Source organism: Muscardinus avellanarius (genome assembly GCF_963383645.1).
Source record: "Muscardinus avellanarius genome assembly, chromosome: 15".
NCBI lineage: Eukaryota > Metazoa > Chordata > Mammalia > Rodentia > Gliridae > Muscardinus > Muscardinus avellanarius.
In genome coordinates, this window is record NC_137801.1 from 22,554,623 (window position 1) to 22,570,147 (window position 15,525).

General features: G+C 45.0%; 1 protein-coding gene across 1 annotated transcript in view; it reads left to right on the top strand.

The window, feature by feature from the left end:
- BABAM2 (BRISC and BRCA1 A complex member 2) overlaps nt 1-15,525 on the top strand; it is a gene marked incomplete at both ends in the record, with an annotated part of 453,631 nt that overhangs the window by 420,351 nt on the left and 17,755 nt on the right. The window contains one exon of the mRNA XM_080711179.1: nt 2,331-2,484. Within this exon, the coding sequence (XP_080567305.1) occupies nt 2,331-2,484 (154 nt within the window). The remainder of the gene's footprint in view (nt 1-2,330; nt 2,485-15,525) is intronic.

A 15,525-nucleotide genomic window follows, 5' to 3' on the forward strand; every position in this document is an offset into this window, starting at 1 on the left:
GGAAATAAAATGAGTAATCAGAGAAGATATTGAGAGAGCAATATTTGTTCAAAGCGACGAAGATACCACAAATTCAACTTTGTGATGGGAAGAGATCCGAAAGGGCTTCTGAATCGAGTTCTTTATCATTTGTTTTGGGCTTTTTCATCTTTTGCATTGTTCCTGTATGCTCTGAAATCTCTGCTCTGGCATGAATAGGCATGCATAGAGACTGTCTTGACACTTGAAAAGTGTGACTAAGGAGCGGACATTCACAGCCCTGCCGCTTTTCTTGGGTCCTAGTGTGATTCATGGTAGAAACCCCCAGCAGCGCTGAGTCAGACATCTTCAGGGTCAAGTGTGCTCAGTGGTCTGAGAGGGCCTACCAACTGGATAGTTTTTTGTTTCCTGGGATTTTTTTGGTTGGTTTTTCTTTTTTTTGAAGCTTGCTGTGAACCTAACTTTTTTCAAGAAATCATGTTGGGTACTAAGAAGGCCTGGCCTAAGTCGAGTGCGCCCCACACCCGGCGATGATAGATGAACTGTCTACGATACATTCTTTCAGTCTCTCTGCCTCGTGTAGCCAAAAAGATGAACCTTGTACATTCTTCACATTGGAGACTTGAGCTTTCTGAACTGTAATTCTAGCACGGTGGGTGAGTGTAAGCAGGTTATACCAGTGTCCTCTAGAGAGGAGGCCAGATCACATAGTAGGAGCTCAGGATTTGAAACATGGGTCTCGATGTGCCTCTGGCCCCTACCTGCCTATGACACGGGCAGGTTAATAAACCCCTAGGGAGCCGGGCGTGGGGGCGCACGCTTATAATCCCAGCATTCAGGAGGCTGAGACCGGAGGATCGCGGTTCGCGGACAGCCTCAGCTACTTAGTGAGGCCCTCTGCAACTCAGTGAGACCGGGTTTCAAAATAAAGGATAAAAAATAGGGCAGGGGGTGTAGCTCGGAGGTCGAATGCCCCTGGGTGCCACCCCTAGACCCGCCAAAAATAAATAAATAAATAAATAAATAAAGCAAACCCCTAGGAGTCTCCAGGTTGTTCTCTGTTAAATACACGTAGTTAAAATGTCTCTCTCATGGAGTTTTAAGTAACCAATTAAATAAAATTTGTAAAATGTACTCTAAAGCTAGAAAACTCCATACACTTTTTTGTTCTTATTTTTGATAATATGCCTGCTCTTTGTCCTAGAAATGGGTAACATTTCACAAAACACAAAATATCTGCCTTAAAGAATGTGCTGTTGAAACCGTTTGCATTTTTAGTGATGGTTTACTTCAACTAAAGCTAGCAAGTCATTTCGTTTTTTAAAATTGAGCCAAAGAACCCCCAAACCAAAAGTTAAAGCCCGTAACTCATGTTAACAGCGAGGAGAGTGAGAGTCAACCATACCGCCCCAGCAGGCAGAGTCAGTGCTCAGCTCTGTCCCTGCCGCTCCATTAAGGAGCTCCCCCTGATTTAGGAGATATAAATATATGTTGTAACACATGGGAAAAATGGAAACTGCTGAGTATCCAGAAATCACTGCTTGATTGGAAGTAGCGTAATAACTTCATTTTTTCTGGTCTAGTTGCCATATATAGTTCCTATAAAGTAGACGGATGATCACCTGTCCTCTTTATCCTTTTTCCAAGTCCATTCTTGCAAAACAGCCTCCATCCCACCTCCCTCATCAAATTATAGATGAGGAAGACACTGTCTAGCCCTGGAAGACTTTATGGTGTAATGGAGACTGTAAACAGTTGCACAACTGCACAGTGGAGGATGGACCCAGGTAGGGCCAGGGACTTCAGATGCTGGTGGCTGGTGCAGCTCTGCTCTGCCCGAGTGATCGTGCACGTTGCATGGTGTTCTTTCGGCACCTCCACATCATGCCTTGTTTTGCTTACATTTGCACACGTGTGTGATTCAGCTTCAACTGGATTTTAAACTCCATAAAGACAGAAAAGACACCTTGTATTTCTTGATCCATCCCCTACTCTTTTTTTTGTTTTTGTTTGTGTGTGTGTGTGGTACTGGGGATGGAACCCAGAGGCAGTCTACCCCGGAGCTACACCCCCAGCCCTATTTTTTATTCTTTATTTTGAAACAGCATCTCACTGAGTTGCAAAGGACCTAAGTAGCTGAGGCTGGCCACGAACCCAGATCCTCTTGTCTCAGACTCCCAAATGCTGGGATTACAATGTGCGCCACCACACCCAGCTCCCCTACTCCTTTTACCAAAGCCTGGAGCCAGAATTTATAGTTTCATTAGAGTCCGGTACCAACATTCTGATTTAGCCAGACAAGTGTCATATGTTTAGTTCTAACCTTCTTTTCCTTTCTTCTGTCTTTCCAGTTGACCTGCCCCTGTTTTTTCCTCGAGATCAGCCAACACTCACATTTCAATCCGTCTATCACTTCACCAACAGTGGACAGCTTTACTCCCAGGCCCAGAAAAATTATCCATACAGCCCCAGATGGGATGGAAATGAAATGGCCAAGAGAGCAAAGTAAGTGGATCCGTTATTGCTTCCTACAGAGAGGAGCTTTGTGCTTGTCTAGTCCAGGGTTTGGCAAGATACTACCCCTCGGCTAATCCCTGCTCTGTGCTTTTGTATATAGATTTATTGAAACAGAGCAATTCCCATTTCTTCATCCGTTATCCATGGCTGCTTTCATTTCACAAAGCAGAGTAGTTGCAACAGAGATCTGCAAAGCCAAAATTATTTACTGTTTGCCCCTTTCTGGAAAAAGTTTGCCAATCAAGAAGACTTGGGATGCGTACAGCTGACGCCTCGAGTCTAGCCTCATCGGGAAGCAGCTGAGCCGTGTGTGTCCTTGTCCTGCCGTCACGTTGCTCTCTAAAACCGGCCAAGACTGCTTTTTCTTGTAAATTAGTTGTAGGATTTTTCAGAAATTTGCCTCTCTATTTAGAGTAGAGAAGGACTGGGAATGTAGCTCGGTGGTAGAGTGCTTGCCTAGTGTGCACAAGGCCCCAGGTTCAATCCACGGCACCACAAAAAAAAAATTAAAATAGAGAAGTGCTAAATGAGAAATAGAGTTGTTGATAAATGATGGCCGTTAAAATGTTGACAACCAGTTTCATACTTTTAAAATAAAAACTTTCAGATGACCGTAAAAATTATCACTAGGGATCCCTACGCGAATCCAGTCACTACTTTGTGACATGGAACTGAATCTCTTTGAATTGCATACTTAATTGCATCCCTGCAGTATATCCCATGGGCATTACCCAAAGTAGGACCTGCATATTTATAATAAACGGAAGCACGGATTGCTTAGACCCGTGAACGTCGCTGTGGATGGAGGTGGAGGTTAGCTGATGTTTGGAGTTTAGAAGTACAGCCATTGCTCACAGGCTTCTCAGTGTGGAAGGCTCTCTGTCATATGGAATAGGTAAATATAGAAATATACAGAATGTTTCTTGGTAGGTAAGACTTCAGTATTTGGAACATCAGTCTTCAGGAACCATGGCCTCCTAGGTGGAGGCAGCAGTGGATTGGAATGGAAGTTCCCAGAAATAAATCATAGAGTGGCATGTGGTTCTTACTTTATCACTCTGAACAGCCATATGCTCACACCTGTGCTCCCAGCTGAAGGATGAGCGGATCCAAAGAATCACACAAATGGAGACTGTCTACTAAGCATCTTCTTCATCTGCTCATCCAATACTTAGTAAGCATCTACCATGTTCCAGGCATTGTGCGCCACGCTGGGGACATAACGATAAACAAATTGGAAATTGTCCATGGCCTCATGGAATTTGTAGCCCAGCAAGGGAGATAAATCATATCAAACTTCTGACAGTTTAAAAGTATCTACTAACAAAGCCTAGCTTTCCAAGCCTAGAATGTTGTTGATTCCCCCCTCCCGGACCCTTTTCTTCACATGGCACCTCTAGATATCTCTCATATTCTCTATAATCCAAGACCTTCACTAAGCAGGGTTGGGACTCTTAAATAGTGACAAAGTGAGCTGGTGCGATGACTTACACCTCTAATACTAGTACTTGGGAGGCTGAGACAGGAGGATCGCAGATTCAGGAACAGCCTCAGCAAGTAGCAAGACTCTTGGCAACCTAGTGAGACCTTGTTTATAAAACAGGGCTGGAGCTTAGCTTGGAGGTAGAATGCCTATGGGTTCAATACCTAGACACACACACACACACACACACACACACACACACACACACACACTGACTGGCTTGCTCTGGGAACCCAAAGCACATTAGATTCCTATGTAGAATATGTAGAAGCCAGAGGTATCTAAAACTTCATGTGCCCTCTCTCCACTTCTGTTCCCTTTTTATCCATGACACCCAGCCTGAAATTCTATTTAAAGAGGAAAAAGGCAAACATAACTAGTAACGATGATTAAGATGTACATATCTTGAAATACAATTGCAAAAAGAAACTATAAAGTAAGTTTCATGCTTGAAGTATTGCAGTTGTTTGATTTTCTGGGCTTTCCCTGTGTATACATAGGATCTGCCCTTAGAAGACAGGCCGTTATTTGTGGTATGTGCTGCGGAGTCTGAACCAGACGTGTCTTTGTGGTTTCCATGGCAAAGCTATCTTGGAGAAAGAGAGAGAGATTCTTAAGTAGACATTTTAGCGTGCATGAATTGAGTCTTTAAGGAGCTGCCGACCACAAGCCTGTGATTTCAGTATAGGAATATCATAAGTGAAGCCTGTTTATCTTAACAGATTGGTTCAGAGTTTCAAGAGACATTTGCTTTATGTTAACACCAGTCTAAAGAAAACATCTGAAGCAACGTTAAAAATCTGCTTTCTACTGTAGTGAGGATAGATCCATTTTAAATGCAATAAAGAAGAAAAACAGCAGCTCATGTTAGCAACAAGAAATAGTTTAAGGGCTTCGTTCTTGAACTGAGTAACTGCACTGGGCTGTGTCTGAAGGGCAGGTAAGGGGTAAACGCGGCAGAAGAGCTGGCCTGCAGTCCAGGCAGGAGCTTGCTGGAGAAGCTTGAATAGAAAAGATGAAAAGAGAGAAAGGTCAGCTGGAGCATTCCATGCATGCCCTGCTTCTTTTCCTATGGAAATACTGTACACACTGTGTAAAAGGCTATAATTCACTTGGGGATCTCTGCCCATGGCATAAACACTCTCACGGTTTATGAGCAGCCTCAGAGCCCATTGAGTGAAGTCAGCTGTTTGTTCTCTCCTGTAGAGCACAGTTCTAAACATGTGAATTCAGAAAGGACACTTCCTGGCACTGGCCAAGGCTTTTCCTGCCACAGTGCTTCTTGCTCAAGGATAGCCAGCAAATTCTGTCTTTTACCCTTTACTGGAAGAGCATAGGCTCTGGGGTCACACATGTCCCAGTTGCTACCACAAAGTATAATCCTTTAAGCTGTGTGGCCTTGGGCAGGGTGCTTTACCTATCTGAACTTCATCCTGTAAAGCAGGATTCCAGGGCTGGGGATATAGCTGAGTAAGTAGAGGGCTTGCCTAGCATGTGCTGAGGCCCTGGGTTTCCCAGCATTGCAAAAACAAACAAACAAGAGTAGGATTGCACTCCTTCTGGTTGGTCAGACTTGCTTTGAGAGTCCATCAGTGAGTCAGCCCTGGAAGGCCCTCTCCCTGTCCCTCGGTGCCTTAGCTCACCCGTCCCCACCACCTTGTCTCTGCCTCTCAGATTATCCATCCTGTCAGCCCTCCTCACACACGCCCAACTCTCTCACACGCGCCGAACTTCCCTTCTTCCCGCTCCACTTTGACCTGGCCGCAGGCTGCTTTGGACTCCCTTTTGCACTACTGTTTCTTTTTAGGTTTTTTTGTCCCCCCACATCTTCATATGTTTCCATAACCAAATGGTAAGTTCCTTAAAGGCAAAGGCTTTTTTATATATGTAGATAGATAGACAGACAGACAGACAGACACATACATGCATACATACATCTGACATCTTTCATTACAGTGTGATTTACATGTAACTTATAGTAGAGTGGACAGATTTTATGTAGTTCCCAACTTAAAATGGTTCAACTTCGCAATAATTATGAAAGCATTAATCAGTAGAATTTTGATCTTTTCCTGGGATAGCAATATTTAGTCTGTCTCTCTGTCTCTGTCTCTCTCCTTTTCTCCCTCTACTTCCTGGACAACAGTGGAGAGTGCAGCTCCCAGGAGAAGCAGCTGATACTCTATGTGTGCTGTTTCTAGGCTATGATGTTCCTTAGGTTTGGCATATGAATGCATTTTTTTACTTAAAATATTTTCAATTTATGATGGGTTTATTGTGCTGTAACCCTAAGTTAAGGAGAATCCCATTGCTTATGTGGATAAGATAAAAACATATTTAGAAATCTTATGTCTTCTTGGTACTTGGCCCTCTTATCATTATAAGATAACTATTTTTGGTAATACTCTTTGACCTGAAGTTTGCTTTGTTTGATGTTAAAATAGTCACACCAGATTTCTTCTGCATATCTTATTTCATCCTTTTTTATTTCATCCTATCTGTCTTTATATGTCAAGCTTTTATAGACCTTGTTTATTTTAATCTAATCTGATAATTTCTACCTTTTAATAGGAATATTTGATACATTTATGTTTAATATAATTAGTTATCTCATTAGGTTCAAGCCTTATTATTGCTATTTATTCTATTCTTTCTTCCATTGTTCTTCTCTTTCTGAGTTCTTTTGGTTTACTCATGTCTCATATACTCTTAGGATATCTTTCTTTTCCTATTGGCTTTTTTTTCAATTACTTTTTTTCTTTTTTTTTTTTTTTTTTTTTTTTGGCAGTGCTGGGGATTGAACCCAGGGGTATTCTACCTCTGAGCTACATCCCCAGCCCTATATTTTATTTTTTATTTGGAAACGGGATCTCACTGAGCTGTGGAGGGCCTCGCTAAGTAGCTGAGGCTGGCCAAGAACCTATGATCCTCCTGTCTCAGCCTCCCAAGTACTGGGATTACAAGTGTGTGCCGCCATGCCTGACTTTCAGTTATTTTTTTTTTCAATTACTTTTTACATTAAAAATATCTTTACTTATCAGAGCCTATCATGAATTAATATTCTGATGTTTCACATATAATACAAAAACCTGAAACAATGTAGTTCTCTTTATACCTTGAGTTTGCTTTGTGCCATTGTATTCATGTGTTTTACATATTCCATGAACTTTATAATACATTGTTATTATTTCAGCTTGTAAAAGTCAACTGACTTTTTTAAAAAGATATTTTTTAAAAGAAAAAATTGCATTCCATCTTATTCTGTGGTTTCCAAATAAAGGCAATAGCAGATCATTTCCTCTCCAAAGAAAACTTATTTTTAAATGTCTCTCAAAACCAACTATGAGCGAGATCATATTCATCCTACAGGCTGAGGATGTTGATGCTCGTAGGAAAAGAATGTTGACACATTAGGAAAAGAAAAGGCTACCTATGCGGCATCCAGGGCCTCTGCTTTCCCACTGTCTTCACCAGCTGCAGTGCACACTTGCACACTTTCATGGGGTGATCCCTGCAGCCCTGTAGAAATGCTTACTGCCCAGGCAGGCAAGAAAGACCTGACGCTCAGAGTGACCAATTAGCCTTCCCAAGGGTGCACAGCTGGCTTCCAGTGGAGTCCAGGCTTCCTGTGTCCTCTGACCTCTCTTCACATCCACAACCAGGTAGAGCAACACAGTTCCCCACTCTACCATTTGTCTGAGGCCGGTCCTCAGAGGCCTTAGTAACGCACCTACCAGGAAGAAAAGCATGTGGCAGTTAAGAGCACTCACCCTGAAGTCAGGACAGCTGCGCCCACTGTGTGATCTTGGGAAATATATAATCCTCCTGAGCCTCTCTATCCTAGTCTATAAAATGGTGAGGCCTAGAGAGAGTTACTGTGAGAATTACATAGTATACAGGGTTTTCTGTATTGCTTACTAACATTGCCATAAACTTACCATCCTAAAATACCACAGTTATTATCCCACAGTGTCTCTGGGTTAGTGGTCCCACACAGCATGCCTGGGTTCTCTGTTCAGGGTCCCGGACAACTAAAATTCAAGGGTTGGGCTGGAACCCTGATATCTCCTGAGGCTTGGCTCTTCTTCCAGGGTCACTTGGACGTTGGCAGAGTTCAGTTCCTGGAACACCAGAATGGTGTTCATCATGTTCACGGTCCTGGAGATTTCACAGAGTAAGAATCTTAGAGTGCTGCCCACTGCATAGGGCACTGCAGGTGAATTGTCCAGTGCAGTCTGGCACCTGGAAAGCATGCAGTAAATGTTAATTCATCAGTATCTTCATCCCTTGGAGAAAAAACATTTCTCTTACAGACAACAGAGTCAACATTAATACCTTCACATGTACCCCAGGTAACAGACCCCAGCCCCAGGGACATGGCCAGAGATTCTAAGGTTTGAGGCTGCCTGTACTTGAACTGCTGTCCCCTGGGGTTTTAGCTTCTTGGTGCCAACACAACCAGCTTGAAAAGTGGAAAAAATTCATTCTTCAGTTATTTAGTCTGCATAAAACCAGTTATTTGCGTATTAAAAAAAAAAAAACTTGGTGGTACCTTATACATAGCTTTAGACCTGTCTGAAAGAATGGAAAAGACAACCTTTTATAATCCTTTGAAGTCTAAGAAATCTGTGAACAGATGTCATGACTTTTTTCACTGTATAAAGCATCAGGTTGATCCTAGAAGCCTGAGGAGGACCTAAGAATAGAATTGACCCTCCAGTTACCTTGGTGCAATGGCTTGTTATACCTAAAATCCATTATATTAAAGGGATCACTAAAGAATATTTTTTTAAAAAGCGCTCCTCAGTCAGCACATAGGAGTAATTCATTATGAACCTCCTAAAACCATTTGTGTCCTTTCTCACCTCAAGGTCAGAAAGAGATGTCATTTTCTTATTTAGGAACCTGTCCCAACCCTCCCATGAGGCCCAGAACCTCCCATATGCTGCTCATCCCGTGCGTGCTTTGATGATTTGACACCGAGTTGTCTTTGCAGAGTAACTTTCTCTTTCAAGATATTTAAAAATTATACATTCTAGACTATTTCAATTATTTTCCTAACATTACTAATAACACTATTTTTTTCAAACTTCATTAGCCACCCAAACCTTGGATCCAATTCTCATGCATTGGTCCTCTAGATAGACCAGTTAATGCTGGAGCTCCTCCCCTTGAGTCAAGAGATGGAGGTGGATGTCCCCATCTGATTTTTCCCCCATACCATGGCCCCTCTGGCTCTCAGGGACTCTGTGGGCCACGGGGTGGAAATCCTAGTTCTAAAGGTATCCTCCCAGCCTGAGCACGGGAGCCCTGAGACTTCTGGGGAGCTGGTGCTGGGGGCAGGTGTTCCCAGTGTGTTTGTGTTGGCTTCTCCAGGAGTTACACCCTCACTTCTTGGCTCTCTATTGGCAGCCCCTTGGGGTGCCCCACACGATGTCATGTTTCTGTTGAGTTGAAGTTGCAGTCAGGCTTGTCCCTGCCTCCCTGTGCCCGGTCAGCTGCTGGAGGGAGCCTGGGCTGGAGCTGCTTCAGAACCAGGTAGCTCAGCACTTCTCACCCAGGCACCACTGGGTCATGGGGAAGCCCTGGTGGGGAGTTGGCAGCTCTCTCTTTCCCTCTTTGCACTATGACTCACCCCTCGCTGTCCCTCCTTTTTACATGTGCATTCCTGGAACTCCTATCTGACACCCAAGGGTAGAGTGTTGACCCAGAAGGTAAGGATGGCTACCGGCTGCAATAGCTCACTCCCTGCATCTCTTCTGCAGCGGGGAGCTGCATGGGCAGAGGGGTGGGAATCAGAACAGCATGAGGTAGCCAGAGCAGCCCAGGCTGCTTTACCAGCCCCCTCTGGGTCAGACCTCCATGACACAACCTGCAGCCCTACTGCGGCAGTGATTCACGGCTTGACCACAAGTTTCCTATGAATAGTTCTCTTTCTTAAAAATCCCCCCTCATATCAGCTGAACTCCCCTTGGGAGAGAAGAGGGAATTTTCCAGGCTCAGCTCAGCACAACCTGGACTGTCCAGGCACCCTGAGGGGACCCTGGAGGAGCCAGTGTTGGTGAGCTGCCAGAAACTGGGCAGCCCGAGGCTGCTGGAGCCTTCCATACCCACAGGCCCGGGCTCCCCTCCCTCCTGGGCTGCTCCTCACAGGGGCGAGAAGCAGAGGAGCTGTGGGGAGAAAAGCCAACCAAATAAATACCATGGAACAGTTGGGTGCTCGGATTCTTAGAGGGAATCATTTTGAAAAGTATCTTCAAGGGATATGGTTTGTTTTTCCTGTCGGGAGAGAGAGCAACAGAGACGGGCAAAATCCAGAGCTGCCTGACATCCAGACATCCTCTCCTAGTTGCGTAGGTCAGAGAGAGCGTGTTGCTTATTCGAGCCCGACATCTGTTGCTGTAAAATGATAAGCTCCATTAGAAAGCCTGGCCATCAATTACCAGGCACTCAGCCCCAACCCAGAGCGAATGCTCAGCATCCCGCGGGCCTGCACAGGCCGCTGTACCAGGCACGGGAGCTTTTGGCCCAGCCCCAGCACCTCACACCCCTTGAATGGTTCAGCCCCCGTGGCAGGGCCCCCTCAGGACCAAACCCCTGTCCCTTCTGCTTCTGCATTAAAAAGCAGAGGCAAGGTTTCTGTTCTTGCTAGAAGAGGCTGTACCGAGCGTGCCTTATCAGAACAGTCACGTGACAGAGTAGCGGGAAGGTCAGCACATCTTCAGGGGAATTCTCTCGGCTGCGCTGATGTGAGCGCTCAGGCTTAGGTTCCCATGAACAGCCCCACCCGGGAGAGCCGTCCTAGTCACCAGGTACAGTTACCTTCTTGTTGTGAGTTGTGGGCACACATTTTCTTTCTTGGAAAAGTATACAGATGCCTCTTGGACTTGGAAAGGAAAGGGTAGGGGAGCTGATTTGGGATTTTTATAATACACCAAAGAGGAACATACATTTATTAATGCAAGCAGAGTTGCCTTTGAACTCTTAGAAGAAGAAATGTACAAGTGAAAAAAAAATGCAAATAATGGCCTGGGAGTTAGGAGAGCTGGGTCTCACTTGGAAACACTGTTGACTTCCTGTGTGATCATGGAGAAAGTCACTCATTCTTCTGGGCCTGGATACCCTCATCAATGAGTACTAGGCTAGTACCTGCCTGATCTGATCCATTTCTGGCATTTTAGATGAAAAGTATGTTTAAGGTAGCTTAGTGTACTTTTTTATTCAGGTTGAGAAACTTCTGTCTCTGTTGCCAGAGGTCAGACACCGACTGACTGAAAGCCTTACGAAATGGAATTAAGGACACCATGTACGTGACGCTTTTTGTACAGCCTGCATCTGGTATTTATAGAACACTTCAGCTGTGGAACGTGCACACATATGCCCCGAACACACACCCTGTAAAATAATTCTAGATGCAGTACATTTTCAGATGTCAAGTTGAAACAGCTTCTTGGGAATTAGGCTTGACTGTTCAGATGTGCGTGTTGGTTTCTGACAGGTGCCGCCAGGGCCGCTCAGGGCTGTCATGTGTGATGTGGAGTCCAGCCAAGGCAGGAGGGCCGAGCCGCTGTTTCTATCACTTCTCATTAAGGCATGAATTCTAGAAAAAAGGAAGCATCAAAGACCCATCAGGACAGTCTATTCTGTGCAGATCATAATGACAAGCAGAGGCCTTGCTTCTGCAGGAACAGGATTCTGTCTCATCTGCTGTCAGATCATTTAGCACAGGCCCTGTGTCCATGAACTAGATCCATGCCGTGCTGAAGCCGAAGTAGAGTATCGATAAAAGGGAACAAAACTGGTGAATAGATATTGGCTGTTCCCCTTCCTCGGTGATCTGCAAAACCCACAGGCAACAGGAGAGCCGAGTTAGGTGACCGAGCAGGGGTGCATCCTAGGAAAGTAAGCTTGACAGTCGGGGCCAGTTTCAGGCATGGAACATGGAAAGAACTGTAGACACCATCTTGTACAGCCAGGTAGGAACATGCTAAGCATTAACTATTGTTATGGTGGAAATTAAATGAAATAGTTGATATCAACTTCTCAGCACTGTGACTGGCAAAAAAGTTGACATTCATGTTCGTGCATCCTGTTCATTTCCTGAAAGGACTTCAGACTACAGTATAAAGATGAGGAGCCTGTGCCCCGGATGACGGGTCCAGGACGCAGCCCAGGCCACCCCTGCCCCGCCCCATGCCTCTTGCCTGCTCCCCTGTTCCCAGGAGCAGGACACTTGAGCTGGGGCTGGGAGTCAGTGTGCCGCATGTGTGTCCCCATCCACCCAGCCTGGGCGGCCTTCTACCTAGAGGCTCGCTCAGAAGAACAAAGGCCTCCATGCCTATGGGGAAAGGCTGGGCGTTCTTGGCAGAAAGAGCTTTTCTGAAAAGACTGGCACCAAATACCTTTAAGAGAAGGTAAAATTTTTCTGTGGCCAAATGTATTTCTAGAGTTTATGGGCAAAGAAGAGAAAGGCTGGTGTAACAGAGAGGCCAAAGGCAGTCCTTCACAGCTGCCTCCAGACCAGCAGGGAGGCAGCCAATGAGGGACAGAAAATTCCAGTGACTCCTATCTTCCCAGACGGCCACTTAGTCATGCCTGGTGGACAGTGGAATCCAAGAAAGCAGAAGTGGGGCTGGGGGTGCCAGGGGAGTCCTGAACACAAAGGCTCCTCTGGGGGAGAAAGTCGTTTGCCTCCTTTTGTCTCAGGCCTGAGCTGCCCAGTAGACCAGCTGGGACCGTGGACAGAACAGGCTTTTCTTCTTTTTGGCTGTACAGGATGGAACCCGAGTCCACTCTACCATTCTTCATCCCCATTCCTTCTAGTTTTTATTTTTTTTGGTGGTATTGGGGATGGAACCCTTCTACCTCTGGGCTACATTCCCAGACCTATTTTATATTTTATTTGGAAACAGGGTCTCTTAAACCAGAGAGGGGCTTTGAACCTGCGTAATCCTCCTGTCTCCACCTCCCAAGCGCGGGGATTACACGCGTGCACCAACACGCCCGGCTTCCTTCTAGTTTTTATTTTGAGACAGAGTCTTTCTAAGTTGTCCAGGCTGGCCTTGAACTTGCCATCATTCTGCCTTGGCCTCGTAGGTAGTTGAGGATACAGACATGTGTCACCACACCAAGCTGAGAAACAGGCTTTAGAGCCGCTATTATAAGAAGTAGAGTCGTTTCACACTAGCCTAACAGTGGCTTCCCATGCTGATTAAAGGCATTTAGTAAGGTTATATTTCTGCGTGTTGCTCCAGTTAAGTTATTGCTAAGTCCACTCAGCTCACATTTAAGAGCTAACTATATCCAGAGAATATACAAAGCTCTGGGAATCAATCAGTCAACACGTCAACACACACACTCACACACTTTCTCTCTCCCTCTCTCTCTTACACACACACACACACACACACACACACACACACACACACACACTTGCTCTCTTCCGGAACTGAAACTCATCCACCCATATTTTGAAGAGCCCCAACTACAGTCCCCACTCACTGATTCACTGATTTCTGGAAGGTCTATCACTGTTTGAGGTTCCGTTGACAGTGGGGCCATCGAGGGCATTCAGTACTCTGTAGCCTGAGTACAAGGCAAAACTGAAATGCAAGAAGCTGTGTAGTTCTTATAAAAATCAGATCTAGAAAACCAAATGGTTCCATTCTTTATCTTTGGGAGGATTTGATAATCCTTAAACTATCATTATACCGGTTGTTCAGGAAAGTGAAACTTATGGAAACCTACATGTAAAGGCAAGAGCACATTGTTTTTCTCAAAAAACAAAATAAAATCATGTTCTAGGACCATCGTCTAGGTAACAATACTAGCAGTAGCAGTACGTGCTGAGTACTTAGAGCGCACCAGCACAGCTCAAAAGGCTATTTATGGTTTAACTCCTGTGAGTCTCATAACAGTCCTATGAGATAGTTGCAGCTATAAAACCTCTATTACAGATTGTGACGGGGACACCTTGCGAAGTGAAGTGCCTTGCCCAAGGCCACAGAGTCCCTTGATACAGGATCCGTGAATACACCTGGGTCCTCAGCTTCAGACCGGCCCCCGCTCTTGAGCAGCGTTACCCCAGGTGCACTGGGCGGCTGCCCTCACCTGTCTCTTCAGAGCTGCAGAGTGTCTAGGCTGCCTGCCTTGAGGGACGCTCAGGTTGGGTTAGAGTTTACTCAGATACTAGCACTTTTATCATTCATTCATTCATTCATTCATTCAGCAGATGTTTATTGCATTCAAACCTGATAGTATGCATGCTTTCAGGTGATGTGTAGAATATAGTCCCTGCCTTCAGCCAGAGGAATGAAAATCCCACATAAGTAACTCTAAACAGATGTAGCAGCATTGCAACGTTCAGGTAAAGTGCAGGGAAGGTTCTGAGAGGAGGAACAGAGGTCCTGGCCTCTGCTCTAGAAGCTGACACTGGATGGGCAGGATCCAGGAGGCCAGAGCAAGGGAAGCAAAGAAGGAAGAGGAAGGAAGGAAGGAGAGAGGGAGGGAAGCAGGCAGGCAGCTGAGTTCTGCAGGGCAGAAGGAACATGTGCCCTAGAAATCATACCAACCAAAATTCAAATCCTTACTCTACTGCTTTCTAATTTTTGTTGTTGTTGTTGTTAGTTTTTGCCTCTGGGATCCTTGGTTTTCTCATCTGTGCATGAGGGTAACAACCCTCCCTCATGGGGGATTGTATTAAATGGGGAAATGATTGAGTGCCAGGCAAATTGTTGTGTCTGGTTAATGGTCGCTGCTATTATTACTGACTGACATGGTAAGACCTCTGGTCTTTTTTTCTGTAGGCAGTAAGAGTTTTCTTTTTTCTTTCTTTTTTTTTTTTTTTTTTTTGTTTTGTAGTGCCAGAAATAGAACCCCAAGGGAATTCTACCCCCAGACCTATGTTTTAGTCTTTATTTTGAAACAGAGTCTCACTGAGTTGCAAAGGGTCTCAGTAGATAGATGAGGCTGGCTGTGAACCATTATCCTCCAGTCTCAGCCTCCTGAATGCTGGGATTACAAGCTTGCACCACCACACCTGGCTCAGTAAGGGTTTTCTTAAGGAAGAAGACACTGGCATATTGGTCTGCCTTGGTGTGGATAGGTAAATCCTATTAGATACTTCTTAGCCCTGGAAATATTAATGAAGGCAAGGAGAACTTGAGTTCTAGGCTCACGCTCACAGAACACTATAAAGGAGCATTGTCTTAGACCCTGTCACCCCTTCTTTGCCATCTCAGTCCCCATGCTTTCCAAGGCTCACTGTGGCTCTCCAGAGATAGGATTTTGTAGCAACAAAAAATACAAGACACAGCCCAGGTGCATGCCTGTAATCCCAGTACTTTGGAGGCTGAGACAGGAGGATCACAGTTTCATTGTTAGCGTCAGCAACTTAGTGAGACCCTGTCTCAAAATAAAAAGGTGTGGAAGTGTAGCTCAGAGGTAAAATATTCCTGAGTTCAGTCCCCAGTACAAAAAAAAAAAAAAAAGGCAGAAAAAGGTACAAGATGCCTGCTTAAATTAAAAACTTAGATAAGTAACAAATA